General features: G+C 38.1%; 1 protein-coding gene across 1 annotated transcript; it reads right to left on the reverse strand.

Moving 5' to 3' along the window:
• Positions 1–19,306: 19,306 nt before the first annotated feature.
• LOC104249753 (uncharacterized) lies at positions 19,307–20,749 on the reverse strand. Its single transcript, XM_009806236.2, has 2 exons — positions 20,346–20,749; positions 19,307–19,982 (listed from the first exon to the last, which is right to left on the reverse strand). The coding sequence occupies exons 1-2, from the start codon at positions 20,562–20,564 to the stop codon at positions 19,428–19,430; spliced, it is 774 nt and encodes a 257-aa protein (XP_009804538.1). The 5' UTR covers positions 20,565–20,749; the 3' UTR covers positions 19,307–19,427.
• Positions 20,750–21,323: the final 574 nt, after the last annotated feature.

Below are 21,323 nucleotides of genomic sequence, written 5' to 3' on the forward strand. Positions count from 1 at the left end.
ACGAATAATTTATCAATTGATAAATCAATATAATATTATTCTATTTTAAGTTGAGATTTTTTGTTATTTATATTAATCGATATAGGTCAAAACATTTTGTTTTTAATATTCATCTATGCATCTAAGTAAGTTATAAGTCGATGAATCAATTTACAAATAGATATATTTGATGATAAATTATATATACTAATTAGGATCTTCATAAATCTATCCCTAAAAGAACCCGACCATGTGGTCCTAGCGCTTCATATTCTTATATATATATACGACTATACCTATACATATACACGCACACACAGAGACGCTTCATTCTAATACTTTAACTATATATATAGCTTATTATAGTATATGTTAGTGTGTGCATATATATAACACACACGCTTCGTGTACTACTTTAACTACATATATGGCATGTTATAGTATATGTTAGTGTATTTATTATTTGTATTACAAAAGTGTTAACGGATTACATTTATATTATTTAGATAGTAAATATAAAAGTGATTCAAAATTTTGACCAATGTTGACCTAATAACCGACCAACTTTGGTCGGTTATTTTCTAGAAAATAAAATATACCGACCAAAGTTGGTCGGTAAATGCTTCCCTTGCATTAACCAACCAACGTTGGTCGGTAATTTTAAATATAAATTCTTTAAATTTTATAAAATATTTTAAATAATAATATAATTATTAAAATTTAAAAAATTGGGTCCACATTACCAGCCAAAGTTGGTCGGTAATGTGAAAGTTTCTTTGACTAAGCAAGTCTTACCAACTCGATCAACTTGTTGACCAATTTATCGACCAACTTTAGTTGGTATTTATTTTTAAAAAATGTAAAATATTTTTTTCCAGTTTCCGTCCAAGCTGGACGATTTTTGGTCATTTTTTTTGACCGACCAACATTGGCCGGAAAATTTTGGTCGATTTTTAGTAGATTTCTAGTAGTGTTACTACTTCTCCGTGCAGTTTCCTACCTGTTGCGTGCGTGCAGAGGCGACAAAGTTAGAATTTGAAGCTTACGAGTTTGGATTTTTGGTTTTTGAGTTATTGAAATCTAAATTAATAGTTTGTATGGAAAAAAAAAAGTTCTTAAAATTAATATAGAATTCAGATCAAAGTTATTGAATTCGTCCGAACACGTACGTAATTCGTACTCTACTCTAACCAGGGGCGAATGGAGATAGGTTCCGTTAAACCAGTAGGTTTGGTCAAATCATGTATATTTGTCCTAAAAAATTCATTGGATATGTACAAATTTAATTTAGAACTATAGTAACTTAAAAAATTTAGAATCCCGAAATCATGAACTTCAAATGGGTGACTCCACCTCTGACTCGGATTATCCACCCCTGGTACATGGCGTAGTTCTAGTTCTAGAGCTTATATGTTCATAGTTTTCCCTAAACTACGCGCATATGTAATACAAAGTATTGACTTGAAAAAGATTCATGCATCTAATATTCAACGATATAAACAATTGAAAAAGGTAGAGTAAATGCCATATTAATATGAGCTGATGAATCAGCTTCATTTTTGTCAAAATTTAGGTGCATAATCTTTTCAACCATTTAATTTTTGAACCAGAATGCCTTTAATATACTCCAACTTTACACGTACACAATATATGCAGAAGAAGAGAAAGGTCAATTCCACATGCACACGCAATTGAATTGGCGGTACAACTGAGCAAATCGGTGCACAATGCTTTCTTCCTTCACGTGAGATTCGGGGAAGGATCGCACCCTAGCTAAGGGGTGTGATATAAACAACTTGTCCTAATGCAAATATTAGTGACGGCTTCTACGATTTGAACACGTGATTTATATGTCAAGACAACTTTACCGTTGCTCCTAGGCTCCTATTTAACTGCAAATCAATATATATATATATATATATATATATATATATATGGAATTGATATGCGGTGACTATTAAGCTAGATTTATCGAGACTTTAATAATCTAACTTTAATTTGGTCAAACTCCAATTTTGTATACGCATCAAAAGTAGACTAACTCTCTGTTTATTCTCATTGTTACATATCAACAAAAATTTATGGCTCTGTTCCTATTTTATTGAAGAGGAGAGTAGACGCCCTTAGCTCCTTCAAGACAAGATGATAAGCATTAATTACATAGTGGCCTTAATTATTATGCTGATTATTATTATTGTTATTGTTATTATAATTAATATTATAATTAAAATTTGAGCTCTTCTAAGAAAGTAGGTGGCGGCATTGGAAGATGCAAGCCAAATAGGACTCGTTTATTACATTTTAGTTGGTATTCAACAACTGCAAGAGGGATGATTAATTATAGTGACCACATCCCCTCCGTCAAATATACTAGTACTACTACTCCAGTTGGCAGTGCGAATACTGATGGACCAAAATCTGAAATCTTGGCCCTAAATCAAAAGTTGGTCGACACAAGGCAAAGTCGAAGAAGACGAAGAAAGAAAGAGATAAGAAATGTATTAAATGACCTAAAAAGCAGAAGACCGGTATATTATGATTTAAGTATATCGGGCTCCATAAGCTTTGGGCCAATAGTATCTATTGACCCAAACACACAACTCAAAAACCCAAAATACAAGCTAAGGTCTGGCCCTTTTGTTTAAAGATTCAGTCCACTTCTTTAATGTAGCACAATGGATACAGCTGGAAGGCATACTTAACCCTTCCAAATTTAAGAATCCAAATGCAATGTATAGTTGTACATATCATAGTGCAAATATGAATAGGACAACAATTAAGAATTAGATACTTGTATTTTTGTATAGCTGTAAATTGTACCTGGTTTATTCCCAAATTATAGTATAAAATAGGCATTATATACATCATATCATTCATTCAATAAAAGAGAAGAATTCTCCTAAATTTCTACATGGTATCAGAGCAATAGCTATCTTATACATTTCTTTCAGATTCTTCTTCCCTTTCAGATTCTTCTTCTCTTAAATTGTCTTCTCTTCTCTTCTTTTGAAATGGCACCAAACTCCATAGATGATTCTTCAAATATTTCTGCAGCTGGCACAGTTACTCAACCAGCTGTTATGGTCATCGATTCCACTCACCTCTATTACCTTCATCCATCCGATTCACTAGGAATGGTTCTTGTCAATTCAGTTTTTGATGGAAAAGGATATGGAGGTTGGCATAGAGCCATAATTATTGCGCTATCTGCCATGGTTTCATCGATGGAACATATTCTGAACCAGATGCTTCTTCCACTGACTTCAAACAGTGGAGCCGTTGCAATGATATGGTTATATCATGGATTTTGAACTCTCTATCCAAGGACATAGCTAAAAGTGTCCTTTATTCTAAAACTGCAAATGACATTTGGAAAGAACTTGAAGTTAGATTTGGACAGTGTAATGGTGCTCAACTTTATCAGTTGCAAAAAGAGTTGAGTGATGTCGTGCAAGGAACATCCGACATAGCAGGATATTATACAAAGGGTAAAAGGACCTGGGATGAGTTAGATACCTTGAACACTTGCGTGCATTGTACTTGTGAATGCAACTGTGGAGGAAAGTGAAGAACTTCAAAGTCTCTTCAAGATGGCAGGCTCATTCAGTTCCTCATGGGACTTAATGATATATATCCAGCTGTAATGAGCAATATTCTGATGCTTACCCCTCTTCTTAGTGTCAATCAAGCATATTCTCTTCTCATTCAAGATGAGAAACAAAGAGAAATTCATGTTTCACAACATCCAGTAGAAAATGCTTTTCTAGCAGGAAATCAGCAAGCACATTTTCAAATGTATGCTAATGGAGAAGGAAAGTTCAAAGCAAATCTTGAAAGGAAGAAGAATAACCTGGTATGCAACTATTGCAAGAAACCTGGTCATTCTATCGACAAATGTTACAGAATTATTGGGTTTCCCTCCACTTTCAAGTTCACCAAATCAAAAAAGTATCATGGAGGGCCTCACAACAATGCAACCATCATGCATGAAGAAAACACAACTCATTCAGCAAGTACAATGGGAGAAAATACAGCAGGCAAAGGCATAACTCAAGAACAATACAGTCAACTCTATCAACTTCTTCAACAAGTAAAGGTGCAACAGAATGAGCGGATTTCTGATGCAAATGCCAGTGCCAACTGTGCTGGTAAAACAATCAATACTCCTAATCTATATTGTCTTTCGTGTTTTCCTAACATGATTTCTACCTCCCGGATAATAGATTCTGGAGCTTCAGAACATATGACTTTTGATTATTCCATTTTATTTAATGTCAAGCCTATAGCCAAATTTCTATACGTAAATCTCCCAAATTCATATAAAGTCAAGGTCAGTCAAGTTGGAAGTGTGCATGTTCTGCCAGATTTAACCATAAATAATGTCTTATATGTTCCAGATTTCAAGTTTAATCTAATTTCAGTTCACAAACTCACTAAACAACTCATGTGTACCTTACTTTTCTCATCTTTTGGTACATTCTTGCAGGGCCATTCACTGAAGAGGCCAGTGGTAGTTGGTGACGTGAAGGAAGGTCTATATCTACTTAAATCAATTTCTTTAAGTTCAGGTCTAGTTTATGAAAATCAATCAGCTTTTCAATCTTATTCAGCTTGCAAGAACCTTAGGAAAGACATTATGTCTCATTTAGTTTCATGTTCTGCTAGAGTCAACTCTAATGTAAGCCTATGGCACAAAAGATTGGGGCATAAGCCTCTATCTAGTATGCAAAATATATCCCGTTTTTATTTTCCTTCTCTTGCCAAATTTAATCATCCTTGTGATATATGTTCTCAAGCTAGGCAGGCAAAATTGCCTTTTCATTCAAGTAACATCAACACAAGTTCAATTTTTTAATTAATTCATGTTGATACTTGGAGACCTTACAAGATCCCAACTCATGACGGTTACAAATATTTCTTGACTATAGTCGATGACTATAGTCGATGACTATAGTAGGGGAACCTGGACTTACCTATTAAGAACAAAAAGTAATGCTTTTCCAGTTCTAAAATCTTTTCTAATTATGGTAGAAAGACAGTTTTTGTCACGACCTAAAATTCACTAAGGGTCGTGATGACGCCGGACACCACTGTCAGGCAAGCCAACTACAATTTACTAGCAATTTCTCACTTTAATTATTTTGAAATCATTTCCTTTAAATAAATAAATAATAAATAATAAACTCCTATGGATAAATGAGGATGTTTTTACAAAATTTAACTATTGAAAAATCATGTGATCATCCCAAAACCTGGTGTCTCAAATACATGAGCAATTTCTAGGAAATAATGTAGTACAACAACCGTCCGGAATACAATATTGGACAGAAAGTAAATACACTAATTTGAAAGAGACTCTGCTGGCTGCGGGTCGTCTCGAGAAGTGCAACTCACTTAAGTCTCTGTATCAATCATGCTGCTACGCCCACTAGGGCACTAGAGATGCACGTGCATATGCAACAAAAATGCACAGCAAGTGTAGTATGAGTACGAAAACAACGTGTACCCAATGAGTATCACATCTAATCTCGAAGAAGTAGAGACGAGAGGTCGACTTCGACACTTACTAGTGGTTCAATGATGTTATCTCAATAATATAGTAAATCAGTGATTTTTATAAACATGATTGTAATTTTATGGAATGAAGCAAGTAAGAAATTCTTTCTTTTATAGAAAATTTCCAAATTCCTTTTCATCGTTTAGACAAATATTCTCAAACCGGGAAGAGGCAATAACAACTTCAATAAGTTTCAAGGCAAGAAATACAAGCATGCGCAAATCATGCCAAGGTAGTACGGCCCGATCCAACAATATTTAAATTGTGCACTGCCAAAGGGTTGAATTGTGCGAACCATACATGCAACTATTTAATCTACCGAGGCGTTCGGCCCATTCCAGAATTTAAACACGCACAGACAGTCAATCAAGAAGTCATCAGGAAACAATTATCCAAAGAAAACCACTTCCCTTTTAACAATATAGAAAAATGAAGTTTAATTATTTTTAGAAATCCATTTACCAATTTGAAAGGATTTAAGCAATTTAAATGTCAATAAGATTACAAATATTCCAAGTATAGCATGCTTTTGGGTCCTAGACTACCCGGACTTAAACATAATAGTAGCTACGCACGAAATATCGTCACCTCGTGCGTACATAGCCCCCAAAAATAGGAGCACCTAACCAATTATTTCACCTATGGAGACAATTCCCTCTTATAAGGTTAGAAAGGAGACTCACCTCGCTCCGAAGATCCATAACCAGCATTTCCACGCCCTTCCGAAGACCCAAATCGATGCTAAATGCTCCAAAGCTAGCCAATAATTATGCAAATCCATTAATATATGCTCAATTACTCATTACAATCCAATTTATAGCAATTCTAACCCGATCGAAAAGTTGACAAAATTGCCCTCGGGCCCACTTGTCCGGATTCCGAAATTTTTTGAAGATAAAGTTTACTCATAACCTCACGAACCAAATATATAATTTATTCTCAATTTCATGCCAAAAATCGTGGTCGAATTCCAAAAATATCAATTTTCTAGGTTTCCCTCTAACCCCAAGTTTCTACAAATTTCATGCTCAATTCCGTACATAATCAATGTATTTAACTCAAGATAGGTGGGATAGCTTACCTTATCGTTTGATGATGAAAATCCCCTCTTGAAACCCTCCAAGAATCGCCCAAGCCAAGAAAATATGAGAGAAAATGGCCAAATCCCGATTTTTAAAACACTCACTGCCTCCAACCCTTTCCGCACCTGCGGTCTCTTGACCGCTTCTGTGGTTCCGCAGGTGCGGACCAAACGCCGTTTTTGCGGTCCAAGGCTCCCAGCCTATTCTGCTTCTATGTCTTCTCCTCCACAGATGCGGTCTCGCATCTGCGGCGAAATGGCCACATCTGCGGTCCTATCTCTCCCCCACAAATTTCGCATCTGCGACCATAGGGCCGCTTCTGCGGCTTCACACCTGCGACCCTAGTCTCGCATATGCGGTTACACCAGTAACCGGCAACTTTAGCCTTTTCCAAAATTCCATTTTCGATCCTTTGACCACCCGGAATCCACCTGAGGCCCCCGGGACCCCAACCAATCATACCAACCAGTCCCAAAACACATTACGGACTTGCTCGAGGCCTAAAATCACATCAAACAATGCTAAAACCACGAATTGACCTCTAATCCAAGCTTTTTGAACTTTAGAATTTCAAACTTCTACTTTCGATGTTTAAACATATCAAATCATGTCCAATTGACCTTAAATTTTGCACACAAGTCATATTTGTCATTACGGACCTATTCCATCTTCCGAAATCGGAATCCGACCCCGATATCAAAAAGTCCGCTTACGGTCAAACTTCTCAAAAACCTTCAAGTTTCTATCTTTAGCCAAATGACTCCAAAATGGCCCGCGGACCTCCGAATTCACTTCTGATCGCGCTCCCAACACCAGAATCACCATACGGAGATATTCCCAAACTCGGAATCCCAAACGGACATTGATAACACTAAAATGCACTTCAACCCAAACTTATGAAATTCCTTCAAAATGCTAACTTCCACAATAGGCGCCATAATGTTCCTGGTTTTTTCAAAACTCGATCCGAACATACGCCCAAGTCCGAAATCATCATACGAACCTGTTGGAACCTTCGAATCCCGATTCCGAGGTCGTTTACTCGAAAATCCAATCTTAGCTAATTCTTTCAATTTAAAGCTTCCGAAATGAGAATTCTCTTTCCAAATCAACTCCGAACTTCCCGAAATTCAATTCCGACCATGCGTACAAGTCATAATACCTGAAGTGAAGCTGCTCATGGTCTCAAACTGCTGAATGATGCAATAGAGCTCAAAATGACCGATCGGGTCGTTACATTCTCTCTCACTTAAATATACGTTCGTCCTCGAACGTGTTAAGCACTGCATTGGAGTTTCCCAAAATCACTGTTTAACACCATGTGCACCTATCCGTGCTACCACAACTCAGTTGAGCACATTAACTCGATCAATTCTGAAGATATTCCCTTTTATTCAAGCAAATAAGCTTAGAGCCCAATTCCAACATCTGAAATTCTCTGCCAGGCCTACTTCTAATATATGAACACCGTATCAATCACTACACGAGGTACAAGAACATGACTGTATGCCTTTGCTGAATTATCACCATGCATCACATTATTCACAGGACCATAATAACATTCTCTAATCATAATAACCAGCATTCCCCGAATCTGATGCTCACAACGCACCTCAAGATATATATAAGTCTTGTTCCAACTCTCGCAATACCGCCACGACAGAAGAGATGTGTAGAAATTCATAACCAACTGCCAAGTCAACAAATCATTGAGGCTACACTACTGACAAGAACATTACTTCATTCTGAACCAAATAATGCCCTTTGCTCTTTAATATACTTCATACAATCCGATTGCACTGATCCCAGATCCAATAACCTTGTCTCACCTAGTACGAACTGCTCAGGCAACAAGCCACCCTTGACATGACCAAAAGTCTCGTATGCTGACATAATGTGCCAATAGGCTACAAACTCGAACATGATACATAGGAAACCGAACTCTGGAATGGACTACTCAACTCACACTGCGAATATGGACTTTCCTCAAAAAATAGAAAACAAGACACACAAAAATTAGAATACAAAAAACTGTACTCAACATCATACTGTTGCGGTGTGCAACCCGATCCAAACAACATACCTACAGAGGTGTGCCACCCGATCCACACATAAAATTCACATAAAGAGATACACATCGAGCTAAATTGCTCATTACAATAAAATACCGAATATTGGTCCCAAGCACTCTAAGTGCATAATACCATCCCTGAGGGTACATATAGCGTCATAAGCTAACAAACTCAAGCACAACTAAAGTGCGATATATGTTTTGAAGCTAAAGAGCCATCCTGCTCACATATTACCATCACTACGCAGAACCTCAATACATAAGAAAACTCTCGAGCCGTTCACAACTCACACGGCACAATATAGCATTACATGAAATAGCCGATGACGAAATAACACCCCACATCTGAATACTCCTCCATAAGGAGCGCTATGCTAAAATGAACACATTCGGCCTGATATAAGGCCCATATTCACATTTAAATACCATCCACAGACCTTAAGCTGATTCTGATCGCATTGAACTAGGTTAATAACCTTTCAAAGGTCCATAATAACTCCCCTTTTTCTCATAACACACAAGAACAACCATCTTAACCGGAGTAATCCTTCACAGTCCACAACCCAATAGACCGAGTGCCCTCTAGGAATCAATTCTCAATTTAACGTCATTACCACAATCTTCATACTTGGTTTAACTATTCAATAAATCAAGTGACTATATGCCACACTTATACAACCTTCCCGTAGGGCACGCTACCACAACGCTTCCGTATCAGATAACAGGTTTGTACATCCAAACCACCGGTCGCACTAACGCTGAAAAGCGATCAAGAATCCTTAACCAAGATGCAAAGCCTTTTTCACAAAGCACCAATCCCAGGTGACGCTGAGGACAATACCAACTTACTTTAAATATCGAAACTCCCTTCCTGCTCATTCGAGCCCATGACATCCTTGTCAACACCGAACTACAACCTTGATCCCTACTTCAATTTTCACACCACTTACTACACCCATCATGCCAATATGCGATAGAACACGATTTACATCATAACTCTGGAACCACTAATAGGTTAACACTTCATCATATAAAACTTTTTGCTTAACTCACTTCAGGAGAACCATAGCAACACATAGGTGAATTCCCATAACCGTGGAATATGCAAATCTTCAAGTAGTTGTCTAAGCCACCCTAGCCCTTCCGGGATCCGCCTATACATAACAGGCCATAACGGTGGAATACTTCTAAATAATATCAATTACGGTGGCAGACAAGCCTCACACGTACCGCCACAAATCATTTGCATAACTTGATCACGCTGAAGGAACTGATCACTACCACCAATATGCCAATTCAACTATGGCTAATCAATTTGTCTTCTTCTAATTTATCCTTGATTGCCTTATAAATAACAATAACTACATTCAACATATAACACACTCCATCCACACTCATCCCGAGTGACCTTGAATCACGAGACCACGTTGTCTCCAATTCCGCGAACTATTTCACACCTCCCAAATGTTACACTACATGTCAAAACATGATAGAACATTCTGTGCCTTTTCTCATAAGCTTGCTACAAAAGCTTGATTCTTAACCATACCTATAGGCTAGAAATCATTAGGCACCACACTTTACCCCTTTGAATCCACTAGGACTGTTGTTGAGAGTTACCCGCTCTGACTTGGCCCCGAATATAATTAACTCCATGAATATTCTAGCACATGAATACCCTCTCGATGAAGCACCCAGCAGAATCACTTCCCTTGAAACCCGCATCTATACAAGGCATAAATCCCAACTCCTTTCCCAAGTTTGAACATGAGCCAATAAGGCCAACCATAGCACACCTTTAACAATCCCTTTGCTCAATTTACCACTTATATTCTTTTCCCGTAGCTGAAATAGCCCATCAATATGCTAATAACCAGAAACCTCGCAAGTAGTTAACCATGCAACCCAATCATAGGCGGTGGGACTCTCCCACTTAACTTGAAGCTACTATAATATAACTTTGGAATTCACCAGGATTCTTTATCTCTTATTGATATAACCTTGTGCAATCAACCGTCAAAATTCTCGGAATCTTTCTGTAAAACCCCTTTTTATACTCTGAATCATCAACCACATCCGCACGACCGATCTCTTTGTTGCATAACCCATAGAATTCTTTGCAGAAGCCTCGCCACCCACACGACCGCTAACCTGCTCACAGGGAATAACCTACCTTTGGAAATCACTTCCCGACATCTTCCAACGTTGTTGCACGGGGTACAATCACTAGGACATCAATAACCCATCCTGAGTACGGGCTCACTCTCTAGCTGCGTAAGTCCCTTCACCTCTCGTGGACATCAATTAATTGAGCGGCAACATCTTTCCAATACAAAGCTAGGTTGTATCCTTCTTCATTTCAAGCAGCTCTTTTCCGTTATATCAAATCTCCTGCCGCATAATAGTCCACACTTCAAATTAATCCGTAGGCCCTAATCACCAATCACTAAAATTTCCAAATCACTCCAAACTCTCCTTAAGGTGTGTAGTCATCCTACCACCAGACCCATATGCAACTCCGCCACTCTCCCACTTTGGCGAAACTCACCCCTTTAGTCGACTACTCGACCATTCGCTTCTTATAACTGGCCTTATAGAAATTTTAACCACCGCCTGACACTCCCCACATATCCTTTTCTCATCCTCTGCTGCTCAATTTTTGCCTTAAATAAAATCTATCTTCGCAACACTTGAACCCTCAAATTGCTACTAACCTTAATCTTTTCCGAAGAAAATCTTTCTCGAGCCGTCAACATTAGAAACACCGACTCAATCCTGAACCACCGCACCCCACGATATCCAACAGTCGTTTCTCCAATATTATTTCACAATATCCTACCCCAAAGGCGCATTGCAGAAGACCATAACACCGGCGAACTTAACACATACAATCGAGGATGACAAAACTACATTGCAGATAAAAAATCCACCACGCTCGAAATTACCAAGTTTCGTTACTCCATCACCCCAAATCTGGACATTCATAGGTCAATTGTTTTTCCTCTGCCGGAAGTAAAATTTCATATCTATGAATCGTGCACTGAGTAAATTTCCTTTCAACTCATTCACCGCCCCAACACATAGGCAAGTCTCCTACCATCAGTTCAATACTGTGCGATAACCAATCGCGAGCATCATAACAACCTTTGCATATCCTCCAAGCTCTTAGAAGCACAACTATCGAGCTGAAATAATAGAAAAATCCTTCCGCAAAGCGACGACAATAGCTCACCCAACTATACCAAGAGAAACATCCCGCACCACATCTGTAATACCAGTACAATTCTTCAATTCTCGATTTATAACAAGCGGTTCGCATCGCGTAAGATTGAGTAAGAAGGAAATAAGGGCATAAGCCTCAAGGAATCAAGTCGCACGATGAGGAAATCAAGAAGGGAAGTGCTCCTAATAGCCATGTAGCCTCTCGAAGATAAGTACAGACGTCTCCGTATAGATTCGCAAGACTATACTAGACTCGCTCATGACTCGTGAGACCTAAGGGAACCTACTGCTCTGATACCATATTGTCACGACCCAAAATCCACTAAGGGTCGTGATGGCGCCGGACACCACTGTCAGGAAAGCCAACTAGAGATGCACGTGCCTGTGCAACAAAAATGCACAGTAAGTGTAGTATGAGTATGAAAACAATGTGTACCCAATGAGTATCCCGTCTAATCTCGAAGAAGTAGAGACGAGAGGTCGACTTCGACACTTACTAGTGGTTCAATGATGTTATCTCAATAATATAGTAAATTGGTGATTTTTATAAACATGATTATAATTCAATGGAATGAAGCAAGTAAGAAATTCTTTCTTTTATAGAAAATTTCCAAATTCCTTTTCATTGTTTAGACAAATATTCTCAAACCGGGAAGAGGCAATAACAACTTCAATAAGTTTCAAGGCAAGAAATACAAGCATGCGCAAATCATGCCGAGGTAGTACGGCCCGATCCAACAATATTTAAATTGTGCACTGCCAAAGAGTTGAATTGTGCGAACCATACATGCAGCTATTTAATCTACTGAGGTGTTTGGCCCGTTCCAGAATTTAAACACGCACAGACAGTCAATCAAGAAGTCATCAGGAAATAATTATCCAAAGAAAACCACTTCCCTTTTAACAATTTAGAAAAATGAAGTTTAATTATTTTTAGAAATCCATTTACCAATTCGATAGGATTTAAGCAATTTAAATGTCAATAAAATTATAAATATTCCAAGTATAGCATGTTTTTGGGTCCTAGACTACCAGGACTTAAACATAATAGTAGCTACGCACGGACTCTCGTCACCTCGTGCGTACATAGCCCCCACAAATAGGAGCACCTAACCAATTATTTTACCTACAGGGACAATTTCCTCTTGCAAGGTTAGAAAGGAGACTCACCTCGCTCCGAAGATCCATAACCAGCATTTCCACGCCCATCCGAAAACCTGAATCGATGCTAAATGCTCCAAAGCTAGCCAATAATTATGCAAATCCATTAATATATGCTCAATTACTCATTACAATCCAATTTATAGCAATTCCTAACCCCAATCGAAAAGTTGACAAAATTGCCCTCGGGCCCACATGCCCGAATTCCGAAATATTTTGAAGATAAAATTTACCCGTAACCTCACGAACCCAAATATATAATTTATCTCAACTTCATGCCCAAAATCGTGGTCAAATTCCAAGAATATCAATTTTCTAGGTTTTCCCTCTAACCCCAAGTTTCTACAAATTTCATGCTCAACTCCGTACATAATCAATGTATTTAACTCAATATAGGTGGGGATACCTTACCTTATCGTTTGATGATGAAAATCCCCTCTTAAAACCCTCCAAGAATCGCCCAATCCAAGAAAATATGAGAGAAAATGGTCAAATCCCGATTTTTAAAACACTGACTGCCTCCAGCTCTTTCCGTACCTGCGGTCTCTTGACCGCTTCTGCGGTTCCGTAGGTGCAGACCAAACGTCGCTTCTGCGGTCCAGGGCTCCCAGCTTATTCCGCTTCTGCGTCCTCTCCTCCGCAGATGCGGTCATAGCTCTCCCCCACAAATTTTGCATCTGCGACCATAGGACCGCTTCTGTGGCTCCGCACCTGCGGCCCTAGTCTCGCAGGTGCGGTTATACCAGCAACCAACAACTTCAGCCTTTTCCAAAATTCCATTTTCGATCAGCTAACCACCTGGAATCCACCCGAGGCCCCCGGGACCCCGACCAATCATACCAACCAGTCCCAAAACACATTACAGACTTGCTCGAGGACTCAAATCATATCAAACAACGCTAAAACCATGAATCGACCTCCAATCCAAGCTTTATGAACTTTAGAATTTCAAACTTCTAGTTTTGATGTTTAAACCTATCAAATCACGTCCTATTGACCTTAAATTTTGCACACAAGTCATATTTGTCATTACGGACCTACTCCAACTTCCAGAATTGGAATCCAACCCCGATATCAAAAAGTCCGCTTACGGTCAAACTTCTCAAAAACCTTCAAGTTTCTATCTTTAGCCAAATGACTCCAAAATGGCCCACGGACCTCCAAATTCACTTCCGGTCGTGCTCTCAACACCAGAATCACCATATAGAGCTATTCCTAGACTCGGAATCCCAAACAGACATTGATAACACTGAAATGCACTTCAATCCAAACTTATGAAGTCCCTTCAAAATGCTAACTTCCACAATATGCGCCAAAACGTTCCCGGGTCTTCCAGAACCCGATCCAGACATACGCCCAAGTACAAAATCATCATACGAACCTGTTGGAACCTTCGAATTCCGATTCCGAGGTTGTTTACTCGAAAATCCAATCTTAGCTAATTCTTTCAACTTAAAGCTTTTGAAATTAGAATTCTCTTTCCAAATCAACTCCAAACTTATCGAAATTCAATTCTGACCACGCGTACAAGTCATAATACCTGAAGTGAAGCTGCCCATGACCTCAAACTCCTGAACGATATGCTAGAGCGCAAAACGACCGGTCGGGTCTTTACAGTTTTCCACTGAAGTTAAAATTATTCGTTCAGATAATGCTTTGGAATTAGGATCAGGATCTATTCTTTCAAAAAAATCTTCTAATGGAATCCTTCATCAAACCTCTTGTGTTGCTACACCACAACAAAATGGAGTAGTTTAGCGAAAACACAAACATCTACTAGAAACATGCAGGGCTTTATTATTTCAATCTAATCTCCCCACCATGTATTACGGTGATTGCTTGTTAACTGCTACTTTTCTAATAAATCGATTTCCTTCTAGAGTGCTTAACTTCAAAACACCTTTTGAAATTCTTTTTGGAAAAGTTCCATCTTATGATTTTCTAAAAACTTTTGGTTGTCTATGTTATGCCTCTACTTTACCTCATCACAAAGCCAAACTTGAGCCTCAATCAATAAAATGTGTCTTTCTAGGATATCCTTTTGGAAAGAAAGGCTACAAATTGTTGGATTTTCACTCTAAGAACATTTTTATTTCACGAAATGTAGTTTTTTATGAGGAAATATTCCCTTTCTTCTCTCCTTCATCTGAACCAACCATTTTTCCTAAAGAATTTGCTATTATTCAATACTCAAAGCACCCCTCTCAAGCTAATATCCAATTTTCTTCAATTTCAGATTCTGGTCCAACAGTCTCACCTAGCATATCTCCTAACTCATCTCCTATTTCCAGAATCATTTCCTCTCCATCTTCTATTCCACTTCAACCTGAACTAAGGAGGTCTACTAGAGAACACAATCCACCATCGTATCTGGCAGATTATGTATGCAATGTTGTGCACTTGACTGATCTAACTAATTTTTGTCTTGCAGCACCAATCTCAACTACTACTATGAATTTCTCAGATCTCTCTCCTACAAACCTGTCACTTCTTAACTCTATCTCTCACATAATAGAACCTATAAGTTTCTCCCTGGCAGTTTTACATCCTAGTTGGCAGGAGGCAATGGCAAAAGAACTTCAAGCATTGGAAACCAATCAAACCTGGGATGTGGTTGAACTACCGAGAGGCAAGAAACCTTTACCTTGTAAATGGGTCTATAAGGTTAAATATAGATATGATGGAAGCATTGAAAGGTTCAAAGCTCGACGAGTTATCCGCGGGGACATATAAAGGGAAGGAATAGACTGCACTGAGACCTTTAGTCCAGTGGTAAAAATGACCACTGTTAGATGCATTTTAGCTGTTGCAGTTAAAAGGAATTGGAAATTATTTTAATTAGATGTCAATAATGCCTTTATTCACGGTGATCTACAGGAAGAAGTGTACATGTGATTCCCCCCGGGATTGCCTTCACCCTCTAATAATCATGTTTGCAGGTTAAAAAAGTCCTTATACGACCTCAAACATGCTTCCCGGCAATAGTACGCACGACTCACTGGTGCACTCAATTTCAAAGGATATTCTCACTCTCTTAACGACTATTCTTTATTTTTTAAGAAGAAAGATACTGGAATTTCTATTGTTGTTGTTTATGTCGATGACATAATTCTCACAGGTGATGACCCTTCAGAACTTTCTAATCTAAAAGACTTCCTCGATTGAGAATTCAAAATTAAAGATCTTGGAGAAGATAATTATTTTCTAAGAATGGAAATACTATGAGAACAACATGGACTGATTATCAGTCAAAGAAAGTTCACCTTGGAGCTTCTTTCTAAGTTTGGTGTTCTTGATTCACAACCAGCCTCCTCTCAACTAGATCCTAGCTGTAAGCTTCGAGTGGATGTTGGCGAACCTCTTAAAGACCCAACCATCTACAGGCGACTATTAGGAAAGCTCAATTTTTTAACTCATACTCGCCCTGACCTCTCCTTCGCAGTTCAACATCTGAGCCAATATATGCAAAGCCCCTGTCAACCTCATTTTACTGTCGGATTAGACATTCTCCGTTATCTGTTGTCTTTGACACACTTGGGCTTTTTATGAATTCAGCCCCTTCTTTTCAATTAACAGCTTTTTGCGACCCCGATTGGGGGTCTTGTTTGGACTCTCGTTGCTCAGTCAGTGGCTTTTATATCAACCTTGGTGGATCCCCTATTTCATGGAAATCAAAGAAACAATCTTCCATCTCATTTTCCTCTGTCGAAGCTGAATACGGATCTATGAAGAAGGTCGTTTTAGAACTAACATGGCTTGTTCGCCTTTTCACGGATATCTCGTTCTTACCCACCTTGTCGGTCTCTCTTCATTTAGATAGCCAGGCGGTTATTCACATAGCAAAAAACCTTGTTTTCCACGAGCGCACAAAGCACGTGGAAATTGATTGTCACTTCGTCCGTCAACAGTTCCTCGCCGGACTGATCTCCTTATCATTTGTTCCGTCAAAATCGCAGCTCGCCGACATCCTTACAAAGCCACTTTCGGTTCCTCTTCACAAGGCAATCGTCTCCAAGTTGGGGTTGTTTTCTCACCCCTCCAACTTGAGGGGGGGTGTTGGACCAGAATCTGAAATCTTGGCCCCTAAATCAAAAGCTGGTCGACATAAGAAGGCACAGTCGAAGAAGACGAAGAAAGAAAGAAAGAGATAAGAAATGTATCAAATGACTTAGAAAGCAGAAGACCAACATATTATAATTTAGGTATATCAGGCTCCATAAGCTTTGGGCCAATAGTATCAATTGGCCCAACACACAACTCAAAAGCCCAAAATACAAGCTAAGGTCTGGCCCTTTTATTTAAAGATTCAGTCTACTTCTTTAATGTAGTACAATGGATACATCTGGAAGGCATACTTAACCCTTTCAGATTTAAGAATCCAAATGCAATGTATAGTTGTACATATCATAGTGCAAATATGAATAGGATAGCAATTAAGAATTAGACACTTGTATTTTTGTATAGCTGTAAATTGTACCTGGTTTATTCCTAAATTACTGTATAAAATAGGCATTATGTACAACATATCATTCATTCAATAAAAGAGAAGAATTCTCCTAAATTTCTAAAAATACAGGTAGGTTTCAAATGTCCGCGTAGAGCATGGTAGGTTTTAGGTAGTTGTGTTGAGCACGAGTAGGTTACAAATAACCGTGCTAAGCATGGCTTCGATGTAGTTGTGCTAAGCATAGGGTAGGTTTGAAATGTTGAGCAAGGGTAGGTTCCAAATGGTCGTGCTGAGCAGGGGTAGGTTCCAAGCGCTATACTGAGCACGAGTAGGTTCTAAGTGGCCGTATTGAGCAAAGCTAGGTTCCAAGTAGTCATGCTGAACACAGCTATGTTCCAAGTGGTCGTGTTGAGCACAACTAGGTTCCAAGTGACTGCACGGAGCACGATTAGGTTTCAAGTGGTCATGTTGACCATAGGTGGGTTCTAAGTGTCGTGCAAAGCACAGATAGGTTCCAAGTAGCCGTGCTGAATACTGATAGGTTCCAAGTAATTGTGTTGAACATGGGTAGGTTCCAAATAACTATGCTATGAACGTGATAGGTTCCAAGTACTAAGCAAGGGTAAGTTCTGTGTGGCCATATATATTCATTCATGCTATATATGCACGGGCCCCGGAAGTATTACTAATTAGCCATTAAAGCATAAAAACTATATTATCAGCACATTGTGACCTTTTCAGCATTTAATTTCCTCATCAAAGCTTAGGTAAACGCCAATTTTCAGCTAACTTTACATTAAATTTTTGCTCTGCATAAAGTGGCTCACACATTTAATACCGACATCCATCCATTAGCTCTTAATGCCCTGTTTCATGATTTTATGTCTGCTTTTGCAAATGACAGCTTGAAACTTATAGTCAGTATTTCAAAGATACAGTTATAGACGGACAACTTTGGGATAAAGTGAGAGTTCTAGCTATGTGATATTAGGAGATCATGAGAATTGAGATCAAACAACAACCTCTTGTAAAAATGCAACTCATACTTTATAGTAAACCAATATGATCCGGCTCTTTCTTTCTAAGAACCTATGCATATATAGCAGGAACTTAATGCATCTGCCGCAAGGGGCAGATTTAGGGGGGCGGAAGGAGGTTCACCCCAACCCCTTCGCTACATATAAGGGAAAATTCGTCTTGTGCCTATTTTATTTTAAATCCCTTTAACACAGTTCAAAAGCATAACTCCGTGGTCAATGTGGTTCAAAAACTTTCAAAGATCGTTAATTCAATTCCCACTGACCATGGTCTCTTTTAACTTTGTCTTTTGAACCCCTTAACCGAATTCCTACGTCCGCCACCGTTTGCTGCTATTTTTAATGCCTACATGGCTAAATTACATTGTCAATTGTCACCATCAGGGGCCGAAGCTAAATATCCTAAAGGGTGGTCAATCGACCACCCTTCCTCGGAAAATTACACTGCGTATATAGGTAAAATATTAGGTTTTAGAGGTATAAAACATATATTGAATACTCTTTGCCGGGGAATTTTTTTCACTTCTTTCAAATTTGAACATCCTTGAGGAAATTCGTGGTTTCGCCACTGGTCACCAATTATAACAGGAGGATAAAAACAGAGTTGCATTCGTGCCAACGAACTGAATGATGATCAAACATACATCTATACATGCCAAAAATAAAATTAAAAAAAATGAAAGAGCGGACATGATCAGAAGATTTCTGCATATAAGACAGCCACTTTATCAAAGAAGGAACTTCAATCTCTTTGCTGTATTTTATATATAAATATATCATGATCTGTAACTTACAAGACTATGTATCTCTCTATATATCTTTACAAAATCGTCGTTATAACTCAGTGGTTGTTCTTCCCATGATTTCACGTTTACATGGATATGTTAAGGTCAATACGAGGTTTTTTCATGCTAATTACAGATGATATTGGAACAATTGTATCGCATCGCGGACATCTTGGATTGGTCTTTGATATCAGCACGTAAAGGAGACAACTTGGACAACCAGCAGCAAATGATGAATTCGCGAACGAAGTCATGTCATGCTCAGTAATATTATCTGTATCCTTGATTGATGATATTGAGGAATTTGAAGTAGGAGATGATGTGATGGACATGAGTACAACTGATTCTGATACGGAGCGCTTCCTCTTTAATGATTCCTTCTCTGCCCTTTCTAAAGCAAATTTTACTTTTTCAAGGGTGCACACGCTATTATTATAACCGGATGATGATGATGATGGCGATGATGATGACGCTATCAGTTTTAGATCTAACTTAGTGTCCTCAAAAAGACTGAGTGGTAAGTTTGAAGCTGGAGGGGAATTGAGATCTTGAAAATTTCCAACTGTTTGATATTTTGGTTGCTTATTCATTGATGAGAAATAATTCGAAGAATTTCTCCTTTGTAGATACACTTTTCCTGACTGTTACAAATTAATTCAACATATCAACATTATTATTCATAATCCAACCAACCACATAAATAAAACTATAAAATTAAATGATTGATTACTGCAAATATTTTTGTTATTTTTTCATACTTAATAAATGCTTGTAACTATCTCGAGCAAATTCCATCACTAATTACTACAAATATTTACTGAAGGGGTGCGTATGCAAAAGGAACATAGAAGAGATTATACACGTTGACTCCATGAAAAAGAAAAGGAAAAGATAATCAAGACTTAACACAACCCCATCATTCAACTATATATATAGTACAACTTTATCAAAATATTATTCAAACTTCACGCAGTTTGACTCTAAGTGAAACGGTGAAAAAATACCTTCAAGTCGAGGTGCTTTTCCCAGCCAGAAGGAACCTGCAAGTCAAGGTCCAACTCTTTAGAATCAAGGATTGAACATCCACCGAGCAAGTCCCGAGTGATCAGGGCCGTTGATTTTCCACCACCCCTTGAGGATGAAGATGAAGATGATGATTCATTCATGTCATGATTATCACCTTTGTTCATTATCCTAACCAGAGTGCTGACTTCTGCTGCCATATCTTAACCAAAGAAAAATATTTTTTTTTTAAATAATAATATTGTAAGTATGTAGAAGGACAGAAAAGAGAAGGGACTTGAAAGAATATTGAAACTGAGATACAGAAAGAAACAGAGACAAAAAGAAGAGTTGGGAAAATGGCTAATAAATAAACGGGAAGAAGAAAGTAAATGGAGTCTGTTATGCATAAAAGGAATAATAATGAGTTTATAATAGTAACAATCATAATGGGGTGGGAGTGAATTTAATTATAGCATCTGTTTGACCACAGATTTTGGGTACGTTTTTCAAAAAAAAAAGAAATTTCAGAAAACACCGTTTGTTCATGCATGATCAGTTTTTAAATTTTTTATTTTATTTTTTTGGTGAAAGTTTTTTCTTGCACTCACAAAACTTAAGTTTTTTTTTTAGATAAAATGCTTGTCGAATCACAACTTTAACTTTTAAAAATTATTTTTCAAACCAAGTAACTTCAAAAAAAAAATCAAGTTTCAATTAAATATATGCCCAACCGCTAGCATACTAATTTGGTATATTTTATAGGCGAAATGGTTTCCTGGCCACTTAAATTTGTAGAGCTTTTGAAAGCCGATACATGAACTTTGAATTTTCCCATTTGAATACCTATACTTGAGATAATGTCTATTAATAAACACATCTCATCGTTGACTATGTTTATGTGACAATATTATAGTTGATGTGGCCAATTGCGTGTTAATCATAGGTATTAAGCGCGTGACTATGATAAATAATTTTTA

The sequence above is a fragment of the Nicotiana sylvestris genome, chromosome 8 (genome assembly GCF_000393655.2).
Source record: "Nicotiana sylvestris chromosome 8, ASM39365v2, whole genome shotgun sequence".
Lineage (NCBI taxonomy): Eukaryota > Viridiplantae > Streptophyta > Magnoliopsida > Solanales > Solanaceae > Nicotiana > Nicotiana sylvestris.

Bases quoted from the DNA above. Each gene is read 5' to 3' on its own strand.
- LOC104249753 (XM_009806236.2), bottom strand. From the start codon at position 20,564: ATGGCAGCAGAAGTCAGCACTCTGGTTAGGATAATGAACAAAGGTGAT. The intron at 19,983-20,345 runs GTATTTTTTCAC...AATTTGTAACAG, and splicing joins AAAAGCACCTCGACTTGAAG to TCAGGAAAAGTGTATCTACA.